At 47.6% G+C, this 27,245-nt stretch overlaps 1 protein-coding gene across 1 annotated transcript in view; it reads left to right on the top strand.

Annotated features, from left to right (window-relative positions):
- THRB (thyroid hormone receptor, beta) overlaps positions 1–27,037 on the top strand; it is a 96,931-nt gene extending 69,894 nt beyond the window's left edge. Inside the window, exons 4-7 of the mRNA XM_006883346.1 lie at positions 3,466–3,671; positions 11,560–11,706; positions 17,652–17,910; positions 26,483–27,037. Coding sequence (XP_006883408.1) covers positions 3,466–3,671; positions 11,560–11,706; positions 17,652–17,910; positions 26,483–26,724 — 854 coding nt within the window. The 3' untranslated portion in view covers positions 26,725–27,037. The remainder of the gene's footprint in view (positions 1–3,465; positions 3,672–11,559; positions 11,707–17,651; positions 17,911–26,482) is intronic.
- The last annotated feature ends 208 nt before the right edge of the window (positions 27,038–27,245 follow it).

Here is a 27,245-nt window from a genome sequence, read left to right as displayed (position 1 = left end):
CTAATCATATATCCCTTTTAAACAGTTCTCTCCCTCATCTGTTTCAATGCAATATACATCATTCCTCCCCTCCTTTTCTGTCTTCCTTCAAGGTTATGGTTTCCTTAGGGTATATTCCCAATAGTGGAACTGCTGGGTCAAATGGTATTTCTGTTTCCAACTTTTTTTTTTGTATGCACACCCATGTTTATTTCAACATTATGCACAATAGCGAAGAGATGGAAGTAGCTCAACTTCCCATCCTAAACAAATGGATAGAAAAACTGTGGTACATCCACACAATAGAATATTACACAACACTGAAAACAGCAATGGACTTATAAAATGCTACACAACAGGGGTGAGCTTGGAAGATATTATACCGGATGATATATTTCAGTCACATAAGGAAAAATACTGCACAAGACCACAGTTTTAAAAATAGGAAGAACACAGGGGAGAAGAGAGAAGGGAAATAATTGATTGATAATGAAAACTACACTAGAATGGTAGAAATGAAGGACAATTGGAAGGGAAGGGAAGATTAGACATTCATGGGTATGGGATTTGTTTCCAACTTTTTGAGATGTGGCTTTCCCATTTCAAAATGTCAGAAGGAAGGGAGCTCTGGTGGCCTAGTGGCAAGACACTGCACTGCAATCCCAGAGGTACTCAGTTCAAATCCACCAGATTCTGTGCTGGAGAAGGAGGGACAATCTCCTCCTGTACCGGTCAGATCTGATTTGACGGTACATGTAAAAATAATACAATAAAAATGAAAAAATAAAATAAAAAATGTCAGAAGGGGGAATCTTAAGACGGGTGTCATTCCTCACTTTAAGGCCCACCTCTGACCTGGCCCACCTATTGTAGAGGCTTAACCCCTACTGGCAGTACAACTTGTTGTGGATACATGAAAATGCTTGGGTAGCTCTGGTATCCAAGGATTTGTGCTACCAACCCAAAGGTTGACGGTTCGAATCCACCAGTCTCCACAGGAGAAAGATGGGCCATCTCCTCCTCTGTGGTTTACAGCCTCAGAAAACCCACTGGCGAGTCTGTCTGGGTCACATCCGACTCTGCTGTACACCGCAACGCCAGCATGCCACTCATAAACTCTTCATAGCGGCTGTTTCATTACTGCATTGAGATGTTAAACATGCGTGCGTCTGGGAAGGTAATATAGTCAGTGTTGATCCAATTCGATGCACTGTGCTTATTTGCATTGCATTCTAAGAGGTCACGTTTTGCATCAGAAAAACTTTCATTCCCTTTCCATTCACAGACTTTGTGACAATTTGAATTCCCTTCCTGTAAAATTACCACGTACCTAAATAAATTGTCACGGGGCGGGGGGTGGGGGGCTGTCCTCGGGATTCCGTAAAGACCATGTGTGGCAGGTGCAGGAGTGCCTGCCTCACAGGTGCAACACGGGAGCGGCGAGGGTCACTAAGCCTTCTGCCTTTACGAAGTGACTCGGAATGGCTTCTTGGAGCTCCCTCGTGTCATCCACAGTGAGAAACTCACGAGACTGCCTATCCAGTTAAATCCATTTATTTAAGATGTAATGATTCTTTTCTTCCTGTTAGAAGTCTACGTCTTCCTTTCCTTCCCATTGATAAGTTACGCAGCATCTGGAGAAATGGACTCTTTTGGAAATTTGCCACAGTGTCTTCGCTACCCTCCTTCCTTATTTCCCCTTTGCACAGACGGTGAGGCAGGTACACGGTCATTGAATGCTGTTTGTCTTGGAGGTTGTCACTCTTCTTTATGAAGAAATGAAAGCACAAAGTGTCCACGTCACTTAGCAGAGGCCACACGGTCAGACCGAGGTCGTGTCAGGGCTCAACCCCAAGTCCTTCTAGATTCCGGAGAACCTAGGTTCTAGCGTGGATTTTTTTTTATTATTATTAATTTTAATGAAAGTTTACAGAGACTTAGGGTTTCCATTCATTCACTGTTGCACTTTTCTCCCTGCCCAACCCCTCTCCCCGATTCACTCTTCTCTTTGAAATGCAAAAGAAAAATTCTTTCATTGTTATACAATCCCTCCCCCCAAGTCTGCTCCAATGTGCAGCCTCTATTCTGGACTCCTGTCATGACAATAATATTTAATCATATATTGATTTTAACCACTGGCAAATGGTTGACCCGGAAAAATGAAAAATGAGTAACCACAAGGTCCTAGATGGACCCAGTCCCAAGCTGCTACACCTGGAAGGGGACCATGCAGAGTTGAGGTTCTGGGGTCCCAGAGGGGACTCTGAGCTTCCCACTGGTCACTGAAGACTATTTATTTACCGATAAAGTCTATGTTTAAAAACAAAACCAATCACCGTCATGCCGGTGTTGTAGCAACCTCCCTGTATCAGTAGAATCTCCTGCTTCAAACGGTGATTGCTGCCTGGCTTTGCAGAAGTGGATTGCCAGGCGTTTCTTTCGAGTCACCTGCAGGCTTTCTGGTAGCAGCCAGGTACACCAATTCTCCGCGCACACACACACACCTGCAGGACAGCTCCATTTTCCTTATTGAGAGGCATTTGGGGGGCCATAGCAGGAAAAGAATTTCCAGAATGAGTCCAGGTGGTCACTGGGCAGATACATCGTTCTGGGGGAGTGGGGGGCGGGGGATACTAGATTCTACCTCTCTCATCTTCCCATTGATTTAGGGCCACCTCATGTGGACTTAGGAGCTTTGGTACTGCTGTAGTTGAAGCATTTATCTTCCAACCAAAAGGTCAGCAGTTCGATCCCACCAGCTGCTCCTTGGGAGAGAAATGAGGCCATCTGCTTCTGTCATGATTTATAGCCTGAAACCCAAAGGGATAGTTCTCTGCCCTGTCACTCTGAACCGGAAAGGACTGAATGGCAGTGGTGGTCTTGGGGGGTTTATTTTTGTCAAATTGGGGGGGGGTCAGTGTCCAAGTCCACACAGGACTTTCTTCTGAAAAGCCAGCTGCTTCCTGTTAAGGACCATCAAGTGGGACGCGACCCATCGCTGACCCTCGCGTGGGTCTTCAGAGGCGGTAAATCTCACAGGAGGCGATGGCCCGTCTTTCTCTCAAGGAGCAGCTAGATTCGAACCGCAGACCTTTTGATTCGCAGCACAGCTGCTGACCACTGAGGCACCAGAGCCAGGTAGACCTCAGGATTTTGATCCCAGGGCTGTGTGTTGGGCAGTGCTGGTCATGGCCAGTCTCAGCAGGAGTGGGCTCCCCTTTACCCCTCCACCCTGACCACCAGATGCCATGTTGTTCTCGTCATGAGCTGACTGCTCATAGTGACCCTGTGAAGGACAGATCTGAGCCCTGTCCTGTGCGGGCCTACCCATCTCTGACACACTGGAGCCCATTGGTGCAGTCGCCATGACAATACGTCTCCTTGAGGGGCCCCTTGCACTGACCCTCCGCCCTTCCCAGCACGCTGTCCTTCCCCACATTTGGGGGAGTATTGTTCCATCCTCTCTCATCCTTCTCCCCCGCATAGTGGTGCTGGACGACAGCAAGCGGCTGGCCAAGAGGAAGCTCATCGAGGAGAACCGAGAGAAGCGGCGGCGGGAGGAGCTGCAGAAATCCATGGGCCACAAGCCGGAGCCCACAGACGAGGAGTGGGAGCTGATCAAGACCGTCACCGAGGCCCACGTGGCCACCAACGCGCAGGGCAGCCACTGGAAGCAGAAGCGGAAATTCCTGGTAAGACCCCGGGCACAGCTGCCCATCCTCTCCCTCACCCACTGGGGCCTCGAGAGAGCCCCAAGTGTGGGCTCACGGCCCCCACTTTAGAGAGAAGACAGTGCTGCCTCTGAGAAGACAATGAATAGCCTGCAGAGAGAGAGCATGTAAGGCCAAGTCGTCACCAGGGCCCTCCTGGTTCCAGTCCACTGAATTCCTAAGCCCTTCCTTGAGCCACACTAACTCGGGCTTTGCTTTTATAAATTAACCAGGCCAGCTCTGAAGGAACCAGCTAGTGACATCATCTGCGCCTGCTTTTCCTTTCATAGACCATTCCTTCTCTCAGTTGCTGAGTATACTTAACACAATCCTAGAATTGAAGTCTTCAGATGAGACTTTAGATGCAAAGCTGTCTCCTTCTGTGCAGTCAATTTACAGCATCTGAAAACCTGCTAGAGGCTCAACTATGGGTCACTTCGACTCAACAGCACACAACAAAGAAGCTGCACTGCAATCCCAGAGGTGCGTGGTTCAAATCCACCAGATGCTCTGCTGGAGAAGGAGGGACAGTCTCCTCCTGGACCAGTCAGATCAGATTTGATGGTACACACACACACACAAAAAAAAAAAAATAATAAATTTTTTTTAAAAATCACTCACTCTTGAGATGCTTTGCTTCCCAGAACTAGATTAGCAGAACTTCGTGTTGTTGGTACCATCAAGTCAGAGCTGACTCATAGCTGACCCTCCAGCAGGTTTTCTGATGCAGTAAATCTCATGGGAGGAGACTGTTCATCCTTCTCCCGCAGAGCAGCTGGGGGATTCGAACCATGTACCTTTGCACTGGCCATGCACTTCCTTAGCACTCAACCACCAGAGCTCCCTAGATAAGCAGAATGGAATTCACTGAATATTTGCTACACTGAACACAGAACTCCACCGGCCCATCCTCTGCGACAGTCCCGTTAAGCCCTGCTGTTTGTGTCAGTTTGCAAGTTTACGCAAAGGCCTCACAGGAGCTTAATGCTAAGTATTTACGTGCAGAGTAAAAAATCTTACTTTTGAGTTGGGAATTATTCCTATAAGGACATTAAAACTCCAGAGTTAGAGATTGCCTTGTGAAATAGCAGTTGTTGGTGTTACTGTTATTTTTATACGCCGTCGAGTTGCTTGTGACTCATAGTGACCCTGCGTACAAGAGCCCTATACCCTGCTGTGTCCTGTGCCAACCTCACTATCTCTAACAAACTTACTCCCACCACCCCAATCACAGAATCGATCCATCTCATCGAGGGTCTTCCTCTCCTGCACCGTCCCTCCACTCTCCCAACATGATGTCCCTCTCCAAGGACCAGTCCCTCCTTGCAACATGTCCAAAGTATGTCAGACGAAGCTTCAGAATCCTTGCCTCCAAGGAGCATTCTGGCTTCACCCTCTCCAGGACAAACCTGTTTGTTCTCCTAGCAGTCCATGGTATATTTAGTACACTTCTCCAGCACCACAAGTCAAAGGCATCAATTCTCTTTCTATCTTTCTCTAGTCACTGTCCAGTTCTCTGATGCATAGCACGCAATTGCGAAGACTATGGCCCAGATCAGGGGCACCTTAGTCTCCAGCCTGACGTCGTTGCTCTTCAGTACTCTGGAGAGGTCTCTGACAGCTGACTTTCCCAATGCAATTCGTCCCTTCGTTTCCAGCCTGCCGTAAAATAGTATCCATGTAGCAAAGATGCAGAACTGGGTTGTTGTAGGTAGGTGACGTCAAGGATGCCCCATAGTGACCCTGTGAACAACAGGTGCAAACGCTGCTCTATCCTGTGCCGTCCTCACATCTGGACACACCTGAGCCCATTGCTACAGTCACTGTGTCAGTCCATCTAGGTGAGGGTCTTCCTGTCTTTCAGTGACTCTCCAACTTTCCAAGCATAAGGTCTTTCTCCAAAGAGGAGCCTCTGTTCAGTACTAGATGATGGTGTTATGTGCCATCAAGTCGGAACCAACCCACAGCTGACCCTCCAGCAGGTTTTCAGAGGCGGTTAATCACATTGGGGGAGATTGCCCCTCCTTCTCGCATGCAAAGATGGTAGGCATTCGTTATATGAGTTCACCTTATATTGAAGCACTTTTACTTTCTCTCGTTGTTGATGTCTTTGTTGTTTTTATTGTGTATCAGCGAATCAGAACTGACTCAGAGCAGATTTTCAGAGGCTGTAAATATCATGGGACTTAATTGCCTGTCTTTGTTCTGCAAAGCAGCTGGTGGATTCGAACTCCATGCCTTCAGAATTGCAGCCCAGCTTTTTGCCGCTAGGCTGCTGTGTATCAGGATTTGTATCTGTTGAATAACCAACTCAGTTGCTAACAGAAGATTGGTGGTTCAGAACCACCAGTGTGGGGGAGGACAGTGAGGCCACCCGCTTCCCTAAAGAAAGCGCTATGGGGCAGGGCTTCTGTCTTAGAGGGTCAGTATGGGTCAGAATCAATTCAATAGCCCTGGGTCTCCTTTGGTTTATTATAGTAATAATATGTCATAAGGGAGCTCTGGTGGCCTAGTGGCAAGAAGCTGTGCTGCAATCCCAAAGGCACATGGTTCGAGGCCATCAGCTGAGCCATGGGAGAGGGATGGGCAGTCTCTTCCTGTGTCATTAACTGACTCTGAAAACCCGCCGGAGGATCAGCTATGGGTCGGTTCCTACTCGATGGTGCACAACAACATAAAGAATTAGAAATGTTCATTGTCATAAAATCTAGAAGTGGTTATGTGGAACATAGGTCCCAGACAAAAACTAGTGGTTTTACCTGAGTTTCAGGAAATCATTGACAAATGAGCATTTGCAAAAGCCACTCTGATTCGCATAACAAACCTACAGCTCCTCTTTAAAACAACTTCCCAATGCATTTAAATCCAAAAATGCCCTATTTTGTCTTAACTCGTTCCAATCGTAAGTGCGACAGAAATGTCCAATGTAGCTGCCAGCACATCTGTGAGGTGATGACAGTATGAGGAGGCGATGACGTGGACTGAGGGGGGCGGGGGGAAAGGGGCATCTGGTGGCAAGTGGAAAGCCCGGTCTCTCCTCTGGGGCAGTGGCCTCCTCACCTGCCAGCAGCGCTGGGATCTGGCCCTGATTCCACACCAGCATCGAGGCTGTCTCATGACTTGTTATTGCATACCCTTGGTCCATGTACTTACACAGCCGTGGCTTTGGTGAGATTTCCACCCACATTTAAGTAGTGAACTTTGGAGCCAGGGGGACTGGCCCTGGTTTTTTTCCTGGGAAAAGCTACTCTCAGCATTCATGCACTCACATTTGGGCTGGCCTCAGAGAAGGGAGACAGATGACCTGGCCATGTCAGATGGGACCTGGCTATGTCGGGGGGACCTGGCCATGTGGGGTCTGTGCAGCCAGGTCATAAGACGAGGATGAGTAAACCAAGAAGGCACCTTGCCCCGTGTGACACAGTCAGGTCAACTGCTACTCCTAGTGACCATAAGATAGACCTGAGCCCTGGCCCATCCTGTGCCGTCCTCACCATCTCTTACACACGTGAGCCCGTTACTGCTGTCACCATGTCAACCCATCGAGTTGAGGGTCTTCCTCTCTTTCGCTGACCCTCCCCACCTTTCCAAGCATGATGTCCCGCTCCAAGGAAGAGCCCGTCCTGGCAACATGCTCAAAGCCTGCGAGGTGGATCTTAGGTCTTGGAAACGGTGCAGCCTGAGTGCGGTTTGGAAGCCAGGAGAGTGAAGACGGTCCCACGTGCTGTGGGCATGTTGTGTTAGAAAGGGGCCAGTCCTTGGAGAACATCACGTCTGGAAAAGAGGACGGTTAGGGAACGAGAGGAAGACCCTCGGGAGGTGGACTGCCGCAGTGACTGTAAAGGCAGGCTCGCGTGCGTCAGAGGTGAGGGTAATAACTTAGGGTGCTAGGTGAGATGTATGTACCCTAAATTATTATACTCACACATCAGAAGAGGCCACGGGCATGGGGACCAGAGAGCCTGACTGAGCGTCTGCCTCACTTGTTCCTGAGTTGTGTGGCACAGAGCGTGTTACTGCACCTTCCCACGGCTCAGTCGCCCGGTTTCCCTGCTGGATATTGTAAACGTCATAGATATGGAGGACGTTGCAGTGCCTGGCAAGCAGCATTCGTGCCAGCGGTCACTGCATGTACGGCCCTCATCATCTTATCCCATCTCACCATGGGCAGAGACTGGACTTGAGGTCAAGGGTCTAAGGCCTTGCATCACCATCTAGCTGGCCCTTCTTGTTCTGTGGACAAGCAGAGAAAAGGGAACCATCCCGGTCTGGCCCCACCGTAAAGTACCAGTTAGTAGCTGCCTTCAAGCCCAGTGACCACCTCTGAGCTGTCCCGTCGCAAGAGGCCCGCAGGCAACAGCTGCCGCTCACCACAAGCAGGACTGAGCCCACGGTGAGCGCGTTAGTGGTGACCTGTGTCCACCGCCGCCCCAGCCCCAGTGCTAGAGATGGAGCCACACCTCAACCTCCAGTTCCGCACCCTCTGCCCCAGGGAGGAGCCCTGCGGGCAGCGCACTACATATGGGGCTGCTAACACAAGGGTCAGCAGTTCAAATCTACCAGCCGTTCGGGGAGAGACAGGCAGGCTTTTTCCACTAAACTGTGCAGCCGTGGAGCCCGGTGACCTGATGCGGGGTCTCTAGGGAGAGACGACAGCAGCAGGCGTGGTTTGGGTGTTGATTTAGCCCCAGATGAGCCTCTCAGTTCCTTTCTGTCTGCAGCCCCACAATTTGTCCATTGGGCATTCCTGTGTTGAGGCCCTAGACGAGGTCTCGAATTCTTCAACCTGTCTGTCTTCCTGCCGCTCTGTGTTCGTGTCTCCCTGTCTCTCTCTGGGTGTCTAGTGTCTCTGCCCTGTGTGTGTGTGTGTGTGTGTGTGTGTGTGTGTGTGTCTTCTGCCTTTGTGAGTCTGGGTCTGCTTGTGTGTGGCTTTGTCGGTATCTTTCTGTCTCCTTCTGTGTCTCTGTCTCTGTGTGTGTCTCTCCTGTCAGTCGGTCGGTCTGTCTCTCTCTTTCTCTAGGTCTCTGTGTGTATGTGTGTGTGTGTGTCTCAAACTCTCTTTTATCTTTCTCTCTATGTGTGTCTGTCTCTCCTATCTGTCTCTTCTATCTGTGTGTGTGTCTCTCGGATTCTCACTGTCTGGATATGTGTCTATCTCTCTAAGTGTCTCTCTCTCTGTGTCTGTCAGTCTGTCTCTCAGTCTGTCTTTCAGTGTGTCTCTGCCCATCTCTGTCTCTTTTTCTGTCTCTGTCTATCTCTGTATATCTCTGTCTCACTCTGTCTCTGTCTCATTGTCTGTTTCTGTTTCTCTTTCTGTGTGTGTCTCTGGCTCTGTGTCTATCTGCCTGTCTTTCTGTGTCGGTCTCTGTCTCTTTGTTCTGTCTCTGTGTCTCTGTGTCTGCCTGCCTGCCTGCCTGCCTGCGTGCGTGCGTGCATGCGTGCGCGTGTGTGTGTGTGTGTGTATGTTTAAAAAGCTGTGGTGATGCAGTTGAAAAGGAGTAGCTTACCAAAAGGTTGCACCTCTCCAGGCCTCGTCAAGAGAAGAGACTCTGCTCCCATGTGATGCACAGCCTCAGAGAAACCCAGTGGGCGGTCCAATGTGAATTCACTCTGACTCAGTAACTGTAGCTAACCTGAGTTAACATCAGATACAAGAAACACATACGTACATAGATACTCCTAGGAACTATGTGTTCTAGCATCCCAGTATCCATTCTGATGGGCAATACTGAGAGGAAACAAAAGGTTTTTGCGTCTAAGGACTCTATTATAGTCACTCGATACCCCAAACCTTAAAAGTAACTTTTATTCCTGTTCTGATATTTATTGCTCAAGAGAAAAAAAAATCTGTAAAATTGTTACATGTGCTTTTAATTAAAATTGCTTCATTTCCTTGCATCATTCCCTCCCCACCCTCGATATTTTAGATATGCCACAGGTAGTAATTTCAATATCACACACACATACCTGAGTTAATGAACACTATTAACATTAGCATTAACCACCTGACATTTCAGGGCACACAGAGTTCTAATTAAATACAATCAAATTAGCTCTGTCAGGAGGAAACGATAAGATGAGCATTCGAAGGTGCCAAGCCCATGTTAATTAAGATACTTTTCTTTTTAGAGAACTGTATTCCCCTGTGTGTGTGTGTGTGTGTGTGTGTGTGTGTGTCTATACGTATATATGTGTGTATGTGTGGCTAGTGGCCAGTGTGCAGGCTCGAACTTGTGACCACCCACATAGGAGAGAGTGACGCTTCACCTGGTCTCACACCATCTTTGTGATTGGTGACGTGCCGGGTCCATTGTTGCAGCCACTGTGCGTCATAAGTGACCTGCTCTGAAGGGTGGTTCCAGCTCGACAGCTCATTGGTCTCCCAAGTTCCACCTTCTGGCTCTGTGTCCTGCAGGGTCCTATTAGGAGTCATAAGGTTTCCATCTACTACCCTTCAGGTCTTGAACACCAGGCCTGCCTTTCTGGTGTGCCATCATCTCAGAGCTTGACAGCTGTCCACTATGGGTGACCCTACTGATATCTGACATGTCAGCAGCATTGATTTCCGCCTCACAGCAGCATGAAAGCCGTCCCCGTGTGGCAGATGTGTGGTGGACAGGTCAGCCTTTCAGCTGGGTCCTGCTGTTTCCTTCACTAGCATTTCTAAATACTCCTGTTTCTCTGGGGATTTTTAGGGGGATCCTGCCCCCTCCTTCAGCAAACATGTAGTCATTTGGGCTTCTAATGAAAAAAGAAAAACTGAAGCCTATGAAGTAAAAGTTAGGCAAAAATAGAAGGTCAGTGGTTCGAGTCCACCAGCAGCTCCTTTGAAGAAAGCTTCTCAGTCTCCCTCCTGTGAAGAAATGTCTTGTCAGGAAAGCTGAGATGGGTCAGGTGAGCAGGAATCCTTCTGATGGTCGTACCTTTAGGAAAGTGTAGACGTGTCCTCATAGTACTGGACCCTAGTGAATCCCCCATTCCGTTTTGGGAAAGGGAGCTCTGGTGGCCTCATAAGGAACTGTGCTGCCAGCCCAAAGCTGGGTGGTTCAAATCCACCAGCGACACCAAGGGAGAAAGGAGGGCCGTCTCCTCCTGCGTGATTTACAGCCTCTGAAAACCCACTGGAGGATGAGCTGTGGGTCGGTTCTGACTTGACTCTGCCTTAAATAACAAGGACTGCCTGGGGAAAGACCTGTTTCTTGGAAAAGTGGAGGGTTAGCGAAGAAGGAGAAGACCCTCAGTGAGACGGACTGGCCTGGTGAGTGCAGCAGTGTGGGCGTGGGCACAGCAGAGATGGTCAGGATGGAGCAGGACCAGGCCAGGTTTCTGTTGTGCAGAGGGTCACGTTGCACAAAGAGCCGACTCCGCGTCACCTAAACACTATCCTGAGGTTTCCACAACTCGGGTTCCTGTAGAAGCTAAGACTTGCCCTCCGCAGGCTATTGAGACCACCTCAACCTCAAGACAGGAGCTTGGACCCCAGGAGCTGGGCCAGAAGTGAGTCTGGAGCCAGTAGGCACTGCCAAGGGTCCCCCATAACTCCTTCCACCCACATGTGTCTACTCTCACACAGAGACACTGAAAGCATGCAGGGTTCTGGAAATGCCATCCCAGAACACCTCGCATAGACATCGCCTGGCATAAATGCCCTGCTTTTGTGTGTTCAGAAGCAGAACCCAAATTCCCATGCACGTTCTCCTCTCTGGCAGCCCTGTGGGCATCATATCCCGGGCTACGAGAACAATAGCCGTGGCGATCAGGGACGTGGGAGCTCCCCACAGACGATGTGTCACCTCAGAGACACTCTCTGTTGCGTGAGATCCTTGCAGCGTCCTCACTTGAGTCTCTCTGCTTTCTTCCCCCCCTGCAGCCTGAAGATATCGGACAGGCACCCATCGTCAATGCCCCAGAAGGAGGGAAGGTCGACCTGGAGGCCTTCAGCCATTTTACAAAAATCATCACACCAGCAATTACCAGAGTGGTGGATTTTGCCAAAAAGTTGCCTATGTTTTGTGAGGTGAGGAAATTGTTTTTCCTTAGGCATTGGTGTTTATGACAGCTCCACCAGTTTCCAGGAATGCTGGGTACTGTTTACCATTTCATATTCATGAGGAGGGCTTTAGTCACATGGAAACAATGTCGGGGTAAAATGAAAAGGCAGTCCTGTTTCATTTGCATTTCCCCATCTTCTTTATCCAGTCACCATTCATTAGCTGGTCCACGTGAAGGTGATCGAGGTCCAGTCTACCCACCTAACTCAAGGTGTAAGGAAGTAATAGGAAAACTAACTTCCAGAGAACTCTGGTAGCATAGAGGTTAGGAGTTGTACTGCCAAGCAGAAGGTAAGCAGTTCAAATCCACCAGCTGCTCCTCTGGAGAAAGATAGGCTGTCTCCTCCCAGGCCATTTACTGCCTCTAAAAACCCCCCGAGGGTCAGCTCCGGGTGGGTTTCAACTCAACAATACACAACAGCAGTTTATCAGCAGTTACTGTGTGCCAGCCAGCAGGCTCAATGTTGCTCACATAATTCTAAGTCTTACAGCAGATCTTCAGTTAGCTAGTATCAACCCATTTTACAGATGGGGAAAATGAAGACCAGAGAAAAAATTTAACTTTTTCCAAATATGGTACCATAATTGGTACCAGTGGTCGTTAGGATGACTATGTGGTCATTTTTAACCCTCAAGAATAAGTTACAGGGAAAAAATTAAAAAATAATAAGGTAAGGGGCCTAAACTTCAAGAATAAGTTATGGGGGGTGGATTTTAAAAATTTTAAAAAAGAATAAATTAAGGGGCCTCCAGTGAATAAAACTTTTCTCACAATCTCCTTAAATCTGGCCTCATGTCTAGAAGCTCACCCTTCCCCAGTCCAGTTTCAGGACAGCCTTCCCCACCAGAGGGGACCCACTCTTACCTTGGGGCCCCTAACCCCCAGTAGCAGCCCTGCCGTGTGATAGCTGAGACCACAGGCTGTCCAGGCAGCTAGAGGGACAGGGGTCCTCACTGGGCAACTCCCTACTGCAGAGAAGTCATTGAAAGTGTGCAGACCTAAGTTATCTGCCCTTTAACATGGGAGTCATCACACCTCCCTGTGAGGCTGACGGGAGAATTAAACAGGACAACCTGTGTAAAGCGCTCGGCTCAGCGCCTGCGTCACAAAAAAGGGTCCTGCGTGTTTTCACGCATCTGAACGCCTGTTCTTTATTGTCGTTCTTATGCTGCCTCTCACCTCCCTGTTTTGAATCAGTGGGGGCTGATTACATGATCTGGAAAAGTTTTCCCTTTTATAAACCTCAGGAGACACTAATCTATTGCTCTTCACACCTCCAAATGGATGCAGAGAGACACCACACACTGCCATGAGTCTCTTCTCTAAGCCACCAGGTGATAAGAGTCTGCTCTCACCTTCAGAGATGATCCGTTCCTCACTGGAATGACTCCCGCCTCACTCTCTGCCTGATTTCATAATACCGGCAGCTTAGCTGGACTCAGACACTGGTGGGGATGCTTCTGAGCCTCCACGAACTCCCTATCCAGGAGGGCAACACTGTGGTGCCAGGCCTCAGAGAGAGAGAGACTCTGCCTCCCTTCAGCCTCCGCCTCACTGTGGGGGCCAGAGTGCCTGACACGGCCAGGAACCCCTCACTCACGCCCCTAACATGATCTTTTAAGGTTATCCTTTATTGTCATTCTGATGGATATCATAGTCACTGAAGATTTATCCAACATCATGAAAACAGCCAATGACCCATGAGAACACTGCCGAGAGAGCCCTCCTCCCATGTTTCGTGTTGATTATGGGATCTCTAGTAACCTAGTGGTAAAGCACTGAGCTGTCAGTGCAGAGGTACATGGTTCGAATCCACCAGCAGCTCCTTCGGGTAGGATGGGCAGGCTCCTATGTAATATACTGCCTGTGAAAACCCAGTGGAGGTTTCGATTCGACAATGCCCAACAACAACAAAAAAACCCAAACTATTACAGTCATTTCTCAAATATTTCTCTGTGTGTATGTATATATGTATACATATATTTAGAGAGAGGCAGATAGACAAATATATATGGTAGAAAATTAAGTAATAAGCCTTAACATAATAATCATTGCTGTAGTCAGAATAAGGAATATATGAATGTCGTGTTTAGAATGTTCTAAACCCACTGCCATTGAGTCTAGTTCAACTCCTACTGACTCACCATCGTAAGCTGTAAAGCCAGAGACTGTAGCGTGATCTGCTTTCTGTGTATGAAACTCCTTTTCTCTTCATTTTATTTTTCGTCAAAGAGTAAGCACCTTTCATAAAAACACAGCTCAGAGAGTTTTCATAAACTGCACACCCCCACCTAATCAGCATCGAGATTAAAATCAAAGCACAATCCCAGCACGTCCCCAGCCCCCTGTCATCACTTGTCACTGCTCTCAAGCCTTCTTTTTAAGATCCTTTTTGACGGCTTCATCATGGTCCCCAGAATCCACCACCTCCACAGTCGGGGTCTAGTCAGTTGGACACAGTGACTCCACGTGTGGCCAGGGTAGGACTGTGTCCCACAGGGGTTTTCAGTTGCTGGGTTTTTGGAAGGAATTCACCAGGAGTTTCTTCAGAAGCACCTCTTAGTGGATTCTAAACTCCAGCATTTCCCTTAGCTGCCACAAGTGTTAACCCAAAGACTCCAAGGAATGAAGACTCAACCCATCCTTTCATTCTCTCGGTGTTGAATATGGACAGATTGAGCATCAGACCCCAGCCCCAACTCTGAAGCATTCATTCATACCACACACTCACTTGACATTTCACTTCAATGCCTGGGCTCCCACCTCCATGCATCCAAGTGGAATTAGGATATTTATCTCATTATATTACTGTGAGGGTTAAATAAGGTAGGTTAATCAAAAATATTCACTAGCTAACCACCTTTGAAAATATTTTGATAATAACATTTAGTTAAACATCCTTCTCCTTCCAAAAACTAAAATGTGTGGTGTTTATTATTTTGCTTAGCAACTTCTTTTAAAGATCCTATTATTTATGTCATTGGCTTATCAACAGATCCTAATTAGCAGGGTAATCAAAGGCGGGTCAAGCCTAATTATCTACTATGTAGTGTTTTTCACACAAATATTTCTGTCTTGTAGTTCTAGCTGTCATCAAGGGCTTGCTAGCAAAGTGTGCTCTTTGCTTTTTTGAAACACACTTGCTCCTTGAGTTTCTTGAAAGCCATGGAACCAGCAGATTGTTTATGTTGTTCTACCCATGAGATGCCCCTCAAAAGAATAATTCATGTATGCAAATAAAAAAAAAACCACTTTATTCCAGAGAATATTTATCCACTTGTGGAGATGTTCTCCTTCAGCAGAAAGGTGGCGAGAGAAAAAAGCCCCGAGTCCCCCTGCACAGTTGTTTTTAAGGCCTTCCCCAGGTGATTCTGTCCAGGGCAGGGAAATTGTGAGCATGATTGGTGGGCCAGGGAATCAATCATGTGGGTCGGCTTTTGATGGGCTGGCTACTTTGCCCACCTTTACCCTTTTAGTGTCATGTAGACACTAGTTAATTCTTTACTTTGCAAGGACAGATAAGGCTACTTTTCTAAGCTAAGAATTTTTATGGCCCGCTTCTGCTTCTGAGATTAATGGGGTTTTTAAAAAATGGGGTTTATGATGTCCCCTCAATGTTGTTGTAGTTATGTGCCATTGGGTCACTTGCGACTCATAGTGACCCTATGTACAACAGCCCTAACCCTGATCTGTCCTGTGCCATTCACGCTGTCTCGGACACACCCACCCTGATCACGCCAATCACTGAATCTGTAGGTTGTTTATAGATGCAGCTAACTTAGAGGTGATGAAAACTATGGCCAAGGTCGCCCAGTGAGTAAAAGGCAGAGGGGAGGCGAGCCGCAGACTTCCTGAACACCAGCATTTTGCTCTCAGCAGTTCAGTAGGATGATTTTAATTGCTGGCCTGTCTCTTACAGAGAATCACAGAAGGCCAGCATCTCACACTAAGCTCTAGGTGTTCATGAAAGGGAGACATAGCTCAGATAAAGACCACACAGTATTACAATACAGTGATCAAAAAGGTCTCTGTAGCAAATTTAGCATATTAAGTTCTTTTTGAACCAAGCTATAAACCTGTAAGTACTAAAGGTACAAGCTGCCCCTTTTTTATTTTTTTCTAATGAGATTAAAAATGGCCCACATTTTCTTTCTACTAAAATAGGCAAAGGAGTCCTGATGGTATAATAGGTTAAGCGCCAAGCAGCTAACCAAAAGGTGAACCGTTCAGACCCCACAGGCCCCTTCTCACGTGAGAGTGCTCCTGTAAAGGTTAAAAAGCCCTCCAATTCATTGCCGTCAAGTTGGAAATGACTCACAGCTGACTCTCCGGCAGGTTCTCCCAGGCTGTAAATGGCATGAGAGGAGTTGGCCCATCTTTCTCCCGAAGAGCCATAGGTGGATCTGAGTTGCCAAAGAGGCACCACCTTTGGGCTAGCATCCTCAGAAATAATGTGGAGACTCGGTGGGGTCCCTATGACTTGATGGCAAAGGGGTATGGCAGGCAAGGTGTCTTGTATTAAGAAAATCAGAAGTCAGTTTAACATCAGCCCAGCCATCAAGCTGTTATCATACACCTCAAGCTAAAAGGTTATAACTCATTTTCACACATGACTGCAATACCACTTGGAGATTGATCTCTCTCATAAAAGAACCGCAAACAAATGGACCACTTGAGCTTCAGCCTCTATGTCCGTGAGATCAAAAGAACTAGATGGTGCCCATCCTCAAAGGGACCAGAGTAAGGAAAGTATGAAACAATAATAACTTGGCAATATATAGAGAAGGAAGGCAGAAAAAGGGGGAGAGAGGAAATATCACTGACATAACAAAAATTAGTGCATGGGGCAGCGGGTGAAGTAAAAGAGAAAGTTCAAGTGGGACTTGAAAAGAAAGGGTAATAGTAAGTACAGAGCAATGATAATTATATAAAAAAGTTTGTGAATTATTTTATAAAATGAAAATACATGTACAAAACACAATGTTTATAAATTATTATATGATGGAAATCAATTATTTTTTAATAAATTCAGTCTTAAAAATGAAGATCAGTGGGACTCTGAAATGATGACTTCTCTGTCATCCCAACATCTGTTGAACCTTAAACAAAACAGCCCATAGATCAGCTCTCAGCAAACAATAGACAGGCCTTTGAGGTGACCAGTAGCTCTGGGGAGGAACTAGTTCTTAAGAACAACCAACCATATGAGGTCAAAACCGTAGCAGTTGCCAAAGGAGGAAGCCCTGAAGGCAGAAAGAGAAGGGTTAATGGAAATGAGAATCACAGAGAGGGAGTGGGGAGAATGCAGTTACATTGAGGATATCGTCATGAATGTTGTAAAAACAGGGAAGTGTGTGAATGAAAAAACTGTCTGCCTTGGAAGCTTTCACTCAGATCACAACTCGAAGAAAGAGAAAGGAAATAAATGCAAAGCTCTGTGCTGAAAACGGCTGCAGCTGAGTAGTACAGGTGGCTGCTGAAAAGAGACACGCCTGTTCCCTCAGAGTCCTGGCTTGAGAGGGTTGGGCAAGTCAGAAATTGGCAGCCTACACGGGAGGTATCAGGGCACGAAGCACAAAGTTACTGGCTTACATGCTGTGACGAAAGCAGTATCAGGAAGATGGATGGTGCAGGTAGGGGACCCATAAAATACATGAACGAAATACGATGTGAATGAAAGACTATAAAATGCAGTCTTTGAATGGTCAAACTATTACGATTTTAAACATTTTTTAAAAGATGGCTCCTGATTGCCTCTGGCCAAGTGGGAGGGGACGTGTCACCGTGTCAAAGAACTCCCCACCCTGGGCAGTGTTGGTCAGTGGGTTTCTGTGGGGTTTAGACCCTGCATGCACACACACGCTGACCTGCATATGCCCTGCCCTGGCTGACGTGGCTGCCTCTTTCCAGCTGCCATGTGAAGACCAGATCATCCTCCTCAAAGGGTGCTGCATGGAGATCATGTCCCTTCGTGCCGCCGTGCGCTATGACCCAGAAAGTGAGACCCTGACCCTCAACGGGGAGATGGCCGTGACGCGGGGCCAGCTGAAAAACGGGGGTCTCGGGGTGGTGTCGGATGCCATCTTCGACCTGGGCATGTCGCTGTCTTCGTTCAACCTGGACGACACAGAGGTGGCCCTTCTGCAGGCTGTTCTGCTGATGTCCTCAGGTGAGTACGCACAGACATCGGTCCCTGGAGCTGCATATCCAGTGCGAATTCTAATCACCTGACACATTGTCAGTCTCTCTTTAGCTTCAGAGTTGTACTTCAGTCTCCTGCAAGTTTGCCTGCATATTCCTCTCCAGCCCAGAGGCCGTGTGTGTCGGCTCCAGCCGAGCAGCCCTCATCTCCAATTGGTGCTTATCACTCTTTATACCAGTAACTTTATTTGTTTTATTAATTTTAATGAAAGTTTACAGAGACATAGAGTTTCCTGTCATTCATTGCTGCACTTTTCTCCCTGCCCACCCCCTCCCCACCAGTACATTCTTCTCTTTGAAAAGGAAAAGAAAAACTCTTTCATTGTTATACAGTCCCTCCTCCAAAATCCATTCGAGTATGTAGCCTTCATTCTGGACTTCTGTAATGACAATAATACCCAATCATATGTTCCTTTTAAACAGTTGTCTTCCTCATCTGTTTCAATGCAGTATACATCATTCATCCCCTCCTTCTCTGTCTTCCCTCAACCTTGATGTCAGTCCCATTGTACAACAGTAACCCTATGCAATATTTGTCCTTTTGTGACTGAGATATTTCACTCAGCATAATGTTTTCCAAGGTCACCCATTTTGTATATTTCATGAGTTCCTTGTTTTTCAGTACAGCATAGTATTCCATTGTGTGAATATACCAGAGCTTCTCCATCCATTCGTTTGTTGATGGGCACTTGGGTTGTTTACAGCTCTTTGCTATTGCGAACAAAGCCACATTAAACATGGGTGTGCATATATCTGCTTGAGTGATGGTTATGGTTTATTTACAGTAAATTCCTAGTAGTGGAATTGTTGGGTCAAATGGTATTTGTATTTCCAACTTTTTGAGAAAGTGCCATACCGCCTTACAGAGTGGTTGCACCATTTTACACTCCCAATAAGGATAAATAAGGGTTCCAGTTTCTCCACAACCTTGCCAGCATTTGTTGCTTGCTGTTCTGTTAAATTTTGCTATTCTTTCTGGGGTGAGATGATATCTCATAGTTGTTTTGATTTGCATCTCTCTTAGAGTTAGGGATTTTGAACATTTCTTCATGTGCTTGTTGGCTATCTGAACGTCTTCTTTGGTGAAATGTCTGTTCCTATCCTGTGCCCATTTTTCAATTGGATTGTTTATCTTGCTGTGGTGAATACCTTTTATTCTTTACACAACCTAGATTGGATTCTCATTATGATCCCAACCATCATCCATGCTTTAAACACTCCTGGCTTTCTCTAATCACTGTAATAATTCTAGCCACAGCCCGCAGCCCTGTGTCCCACTTTTTATGGGCAGAGAAAGTAGAAGAGTCACCTCTTTTCTCATAACACGCTGATGGTCTGGACTAGTAGCCATAAAAGCAGCAGTTAACCAAGCAGTTCTGTGCAACCTGACCGGAGACGTCATATTCCTAATAACCGTGGCCTGAGTCTCATTTTGCTTTTGACTCATGAGAACTCTATCAAATTTTCATCACCTCCTCTAACACAGCAGCATTCTCGCTCCTAGGTGTCCTCCTCGCCACCACGGGGCAGTCAGCCCAATGTGAACTTGACCGCTGCCATCAGCCAGAGGAGGTTCAACACCTACTGCATTCCAGTGCAAGAGCGCGAACATGCCTTCTAATTCAGGTTCATCCATTGATAGAAAATCACCCCAGGACCCAAACCCTGAGCCTCTGACCTCGGTGCAGTTACTGCCTTATTTACGTCAGTCTGTGCCCTGACTCCAAAAGGCGTCAGTGAAAGGTAGCTCGCCGTCCTTCAGTGAGCTATCAAGGTGTTGGCCATGAATTGAGAACGGAGACGGGGACATCAGACATCGGCTGTTTTTGTAGTGGACCAGGAGAGTGGGATGGGGTCAGGAAGGCCGTCTGTCTGGCAGAGTCCGTGAAATACTCCACCTTCAGTGGGCACTGCTCTCCCCATCTCATGTTAGTCCGTCAAGCCTGTCTCCTGATTTTACATGTGTTGTTGTTGTTGTTGTTGTTGTTGTAGTTAAGTGCCAACAAGATGAGTGTCGCTCATGGTGACCTTATGACCAACAGATCTGACCCTCACCCATCCTGCTCCATCCTTGTGACCTCCGTGCTGCCCAAGCCCAGGGTGCAGTCCCCGTGTCAGTCCATCCTGTGCAGAGGCTCCCTCTCCTGCTCTGACCCTCCCCCTCTCCCAGTGTGGTGTCCCGCTCGAAGGACCGCTTACTCCAGACACCGTGCCCGGAGTGAGTGAGATGCAGCTGCCCCCCATGCCTCTGAGGCGCCCTCCAGCTGCACTTCCTTCAAGATGGATTTGCATGTTCTTCTGGCCATCTGTGAAATATTCTGTCCTCTTCGCCAACTCCACACTTAGTCTTCTGTCATCCTTATTCCTTGTCTTTCAGACGCACAGGAAGCAACTGAATATACTATGACTTGGACCAGGTACACCTTGGATTTTAAATTGATAGCCTTGCTTTTTAGATCTGTAGAAAGGTCCCTGACAGCAGATTTCCTCAAAGAAGCTGCTCCGCTTTGGGATTTGCAATCCCAAAGGCACAGGGTTCAAGTCCACCGGCTGCTACATGGGGAAAAGATGGTCTTTCTCCTCCCATCAGATTTACAGCCTCGGAAAACCCACCGGAGGGCCAGCTGTGAGTCAGTTCTGACTCCACAATGTACAGCAACGGTAGTTACCACAGGTGCTGATGGTGTAAAATGAAATCCTCGACAAGCTCAGTCTTTTCTCCATCTTTCATGATGTAGCCTGTTGGTCCAGTTGTGCGGATTTTTGTTTTCTTGATGTCAAGATAGAATCCGTGTTGAAAGCTCTGGTCCTTGAGCTCCTGCAGTAAGTGCTTCAAGTTCTGTTCACTTTCTACGAGCATAGTTGTGTATTTGCATAATGCAGGCTGTTGATGGGTTTTTCTCTGGTCCTGATGTTCAGAACGTCTGATTTCTTTAATCTTTTTATTCAGTAGACAGATTGTATAGGGATAGAGGATACTTATGCCTGAATAGTATGCCAGACACCAAGAGTGAGCTTCAGAATCTGATGCCGGCTCAGCGGACAGTGTCGGCTATCTCTTGCTGCACCACCCTCCACAACCCTGCCGTGTCTCTGGACGGCCTCTCCTCTGTGGAGTGGCTGGATTTCCTGCAGGACTCTTCAGTCCAAGATGGAGAGCTGCAAGCCCAGGAAAGCAGAAGCTGCACAACTTGGGGCCTGCGCCTTGGCCATTCCGTGAACTCAAACAAGGCCAGGGCTGGTCCAGACTCAGCCGTCCCCCTCCAGATGGAAGGAAGGAGGAAGAGCTTGTGACCAGCTTTCCTCAGCTTTGGCACATTCTCAACACCTCTCACCTCCATCGGGAGAAGGTGGATCATAGTCAAGCCAACATTATTCCCTGCAGGGAGCTGATCGTAATGACTAAGAAATGCAAAACATGTCACATCTTTAAGAAGCAGTCTTGAAGTAGAGCAATCAATGTCCAGGGCCGTCTTCTTCATTTTCAGAGCATTTTTAGGACACTGGTTTGCAGCTCTCTGCTGGTTTGCTTGTCTCTCCCTCTGTTTTTTGGAAGAGCTAACATAGTAAGAGGGGACACAATCCTGGGCTTCAGGCCAGCAGAGGCTGTGAGGGTGACACAGAAGGCCGCAGGGTCTTCTTCTGTTGTTCATGGGGTCGCCATGAGTCAGAGCCAATTCAGTGGCTCCAACAACATATTGGACACCTAGAACCTAGACCGGTGTTGACAAGAGTTCAGGAGAGGTTTATTAAGGAAATGGATGAATATCCAGACAAAATCTCAGACATAGTACAATGAGGGGTTTTTGGATCATTAATGCTCCCTAGTTAGCTAGGATACACACATAGGTTTTCAGAGGCCTGCTATGTCAGAAGTGGATGGCCAATCCTTCCTAGTCTGTCTTAATCTGAATGTTCAGATTTAAAGAAGTATCAGACAGACCACCATTTTATAGAAAAAGTGAAAGGTATATCCCTTATTGTGGAGTTAACCATTAGTGTCAGTGTTGTCCCTGCCTTTGGCACACGTGTCTTTACCCACTTATTTCCTTGCTCCACCATCCACCAGGATACCCATCCACTTCTCCCCACTCCCTTCACATCTATCTCCCATTGACCAGCCCTTGATCTAATAGCTTATATATGAAGCTTCCTTGACTTCTGTGATTCCAATCACATCAGCTGCTGTAGTTCCTTATGTTGGGACCAATGTCTCTGAAGTTTAGTGGTAATGTTTCCCAAAGAATGGTCTCTCTGGAGACTAAGGTGCGTCTGATACAGGCCATGGTCTTTGCAATCACTTGTTATGCATCAGAGAGGTGGACAATGACCAAGGAGGATAGAAGGAGAATTGATGCCTTTGAGCTGTGGTGCTGGAGAAGAGTATTGAATGTACCATGGACTGCTAGGAGAGCAAACAGATTCATCCTGGAAAGGGTTAAACCAGTGGTAAGGATTCTGAGGCTCCATCTAACATACTTTGGACATGTTGTGAGGAGAGACCGGTCCTTGGAGAGGGACATCATGCTTAGGAGAGACAGCGCAGGAGGGGAAGACCCTCTATGAAGTGGATTGATTCAGTGACTGGGGTAATCGGGATGGGAGTGTCAGAGACACTGCGATTGGCACAGGACAGAGCAGAGTTTAGGGCTGTTGTACATAGGGTCAATATGAGTCACAAGCGACTCAACGGCACATAACAACAACAACAACAGTTAGCTAGGAAAAGACATTCCTTGGAAGGGGACATCATGCTTGCAAAGGTAGAGACTCAGTGACTACAGCAATGGGCTCAAGTGTGTTGGAATTGAGGAGGATGGCACAGGATGGGACAGAGTCCAGGTCTGTTGTTCTTGGGGTCGCAATGAGTTGCAATAGACTTGACAGCCTCTAACAACAGTTAACTAAATATATCTGTGCTTAAAGGTTTAAAACTTGTAGCTCATTTAAGGACAACCTATGTGACTTTGGGTGAACACCCTACCTTCTCTAGGACTTCATATCTTTTAAGAGGAACTGTTTTAACTAAATTTAAAAAGCACTCCTGGAGAGGAGTGCATTTGGTCATGCAAGGGCTAATCACCCAGAACATGTTTCGTTAAATTTTATCATCTGTCAGCTCATTTTCTCTAGTTCATTTCTCTAAATCTCCTCATCTTTATCTTGCATCGAAGTACAGAATGTCAATGCCACAAACCTCTGGTTTATTTTTCCCTTTGACGGACTATGTCCAGAGAAATAGGATGTTGATTCTTTAGAACAAAAGTTCATCTCATGGAGAACCCTCCACACAGAGAGAGGAAAGGGGGCAAGGAGAAAGGGGGAGACAGACACCCCACAGCCCCTGTAACTAAAAATGACATCACAAGATTGAAAATGTACAAACTACCATTTCAAGTGATTAAGGAATTCCAAAACAAAGATTCTCACCACTGGACCAATTGGCAGCATCAGGATGGATGGTGAAGAGATTGAGATTGTTCACAGCTTCAGTGTGCTTGGCTCCACAATCAACACTCTTGGCACCAGCAGGTGGGAAATTAAAAGACGTATTGCGATGGGGAAAGTCTGCTGTTAGGGACTTCTCCAAAGTACTGAAGAGCAATGGTGTCTCTCTGGACACTAAGGTACGTCTGATACAGGCTATGGTCTTTGCAATCACTTGCTATGCAAGAGTTGGACAATGACTAGGGAGGATAGAAGGAGAATTGATGCCTTTGAGCTGTGGTGCTGGAGAAGAGTATTGAATGTACCATGGACTGCTAGGAGAGCAAACAGGTTCATCCTGGAGAGGGTGAAGCCAGGCTGCTCCTTGGAGGCAAAGATTCTGAAGCTTTGTCTGACATACTTTGGACATGTTGCAAGGAGGGACCAGTCCTTGGAGAGGAATGTCATGCTTGGGAGGGTGGAGGGACAGCCCAGGAGAGGAAGATCCTCTATGAGGTGGATTGATTCAGTGACTGGGGTAATGGGGGTAGGTGTGTCAGAGACAGTGAGATTGGCACAGGATAGAGCAGGGTTTAGGGCTGTTGTACATCGGGTCGCTATGAGTCACAGGCAACTTGACGGCACATAACAACATGTATTTTGCTGGATTCCAAAGCCATTAGCCTTGACCTTGAGATGGTTGTCATTGTTAGTTGCCATGGAGTTGGCTTGTACACAGGGTGACCCATATCCAACAGGACAGACCATTGCCTGGCCCTGTGCCATCTTGGTCACTATCAGTATGCCCAGGTCCACTGCTGCAGGCACTCTGTATTTAGAGTGCTTCCCTCCACAGGGCCCACCATCCACGTTATCTAAGACACTTTTCTGTTGTGATGCCTTGGCTGACTTTTGGAAATAAATCATTGGCCTTTCTTCCTGGTCTAGCCTATCTTGGAAGCACCACTGAGATCTGTCCACCATAAGTGACTTGGCTGGTATTTAAAATACTGGTGGTATCGTTTCCAACATCTTAGCCAAACAAGCAACCATGGTACAAGAAACCACGGACAACTGATGGGTTTTTTTAACATCAGGAAAAACTTATTTCGAATACTGACTATCCCATGGACTTCCAAAAGAACAAACAGTTACATCTTGGAGAAGGTGCAGTCAGAGTGCTTCTTGGAAGCAAGGATGAGAAAAGGCTTCGTTTCACAAACTTCAGGCTTTTTGCTAAAAAAGGCTATTCCTTGGAAAGGGACATCATGCTTGGAAAGGTGGAGGGACAGCAAAAGAGAGGAAGACTCTTAACTAGGTGGATCGGCACTGTGACTGCAGCAGTGGGCTCAAGATACCAGAAATTGTGAGGATGGCGCAGGATAGGACCGGGCTCAGCGCTATTGTTCACAGGGTCAGTATGCATCTTACTCAATTCAGTGGCACCTAACAACAACTACAGTTTTGATTTCTAGCTAGCTGGACATTGATTAGATTGGAACTATGAAGCATAAACCAGAGGAGAACTAGAAGGCCATGTCTGAAGTTCATGGAGGTAAAATGACCATCAAGGTTTATAAATTACCTTCATAACCTATGGGAGTTCTGGTGGCTTAATGGTAAGGAGTTGTGCTGCCAACCCAATAATTTATGGTTCGAATCCACCAGCTGTTCTGTGGGAGAAAGATGGGCCATCAGCCGCCGTGCGATTTACTGTTTCTGGAAACCCGCTGGAGGGTCAACGATGAGTCGGTTCGACATGACGGTCTGTGACGGCAACATGTGTGACCTAAGTGTGTATAGCTTGAATGTTCCCACCTACCTGTGTATCTGTTCTCTATGCTGACTTGTGTTGACAGAGGGCACACCGCTGGCCCTCCGATGGCGTGAGAGGATCCCAGGGGTCAAAGTTCACTGTTGCCCTCCCTTCCTATTATGGCCAGTCTCTTCTCTGTCAATGGTCACCCCAGTGCCAATCACCTCTGTTCTCTTTTATGTCTCACGATACCACCAACGCCCATGTATCCGTTGTTGTTGGGTTCCATCGAGTTGGTTCTGACTCGTAAGGACCTCATGTGGCAGAAGGACCTGCCCCAGAGGGTTTCCCTGTAAACTTTACAGGGACAGAGCAGCTGGGTCCCACGTTCTAACAGCCAGCCTTTGCGTTAGCAGCCACACTCTTCATTACTTCACAAGCGTTCCTTTAAAGACCTGTAATGGGTAGTAATTTTGCAAAAGGTATGGAGAGAGGCTTGGTACGTCACAGCCTGCCCCATAGTTAACACTGGGTGCTGTGTCCCTTTATCTTAAAGGGAATGTCTGACCTCTGGCCTTTGCCCTTTGGCTCCAGGTCCTGGGTGGTTCTTACCTCTCACATCTTCCCCTTTCTATTCCTGTCTCCTCCCATCCTCCACTCTCTCTCCTGGCGACCAGTACAGACTCGAAGCCGTCCCCTCCTGTGCAGAGCCCTTCAGTGCTCTGTTCAGCCGCCTCCTGCTTCATCCACGAGGGAGGCCACACCTGCTGAGTGACTTGTCCAAACCAAAGCCACGTATCCGAGCAAAGCACTGATTCCTTCGTGGCTTGGTGGTAAGGAGCTGTGCTGCCAGTCCAGAGGCTTGCGGTTCAAAACAACCAGCAGCTCCACGGGAGAAAGATTGGCAGTCTCCTCCCATGCAGTTTACAGCCTCTGAAAACCCACTGGGGGGTCAGCTGTGGTTGGTGGAAACTCAGAAGTACACACTTCCCCTGGGAGCCTGGTCTCTGACGCCCCATGGCTCACAGATTGCATCGATGCTCCAGACTGAGAGTCCATAACAGTCCCCAGATGTGCTGCTGTCCTGTTAACCAGACCAGGTGCCTGTGTGCTAATTCCCACTTCTGGCAGCCCTGTGTGACTCAAAGGAGAGCTTTGCTCTGTGACATTTTCAGTGACTGGTATTTGGACATAAATTGCCAGGGCTTCTTCCCAGGCACCTCGCTTAGACTTGATCTTCCAACCTTGCGGTTCATGGTTGAACACTGAGGTGTTTGCCCAAGTCTTGCATTCCTCAGGGCAGCACTTCTCCTTTTCACACCTGAGTCAACCCCTGTCTTCTCTCTTCCCGCCTCAGATCGTCCAGGGCTCGCGTGTGTTGAAAGGATAGAGAAATACCAAGACAGCTTCCTGTTGGCCTTTGAACACTATATCAACTACCGCAAACACCACGTGACACACTTTTGGCCAAAACTCCTGATGAAGGTGACAGACCTGCGGATGATCGGCGCCTGCCACGCCAGCCGCTTCCTGCACATGAAGGTGGAGTGCCCCACGGAACTCTTCCCCCCTTTATTCCTGGAAGTGTTCGAGGATTAGACGGACTGGATCCATCACACAATTACTCCGACAGCACTACCGGGTGTCATTTCATTCCATTGCCTCGCTCTTTTCGTTTGTTTCTTTGTGTTGGGGGGTTTTATTGGAGGGGGGAGGCAGAGAGGTAGCCCTTGGCGTAGTCATGGATGAAATTGCCCCTTGAATGCGGGTACTTGCAGCTGTTGCGTTTTGTTCTCCGGTCCTTTGAGGTGAAGGCTTTCCCTGTTGTGGGCACGAGGTGGGGACCAATCATTAACTTACCAGCAGCAAGCCATCAGCAGCTCTCACTGTCCCTGATCAGAAACCCAGCAAACAGAACGGCACCGCCTGAAGACCACCGCCTCGTGAACTGCAGTCCAGTCAAGTCTGGCCTGGGGCGTGCAGCTCTACAGCGTAGTTCCAATCCCTAGGCTTCTTAACCTTGTGACTTATCGAAAGCAGAGCACCAGACTTCTCTGGGTGGTTTCCAACCACCAACCTTGCAGCTAGTGGTCAAGTGCGTAGCCCTTTGCGCCACTCAA

Source organism: Elephantulus edwardii, unplaced genomic scaffold (assembly GCF_000299155.1).
Source record: "Elephantulus edwardii isolate Elephantulus edwardi_28Jun2011 unplaced genomic scaffold, EleEdw1.0 scaffold00027, whole genome shotgun sequence".
In the NCBI taxonomy this organism is placed as follows: domain Eukaryota; kingdom Metazoa; phylum Chordata; class Mammalia; order Macroscelidea; family Macroscelididae; genus Elephantulus; species Elephantulus edwardii.
Note: the sequence above shows the minus strand (reverse complement) of the source record. Positions and strands in the feature narration are given on the sequence as shown.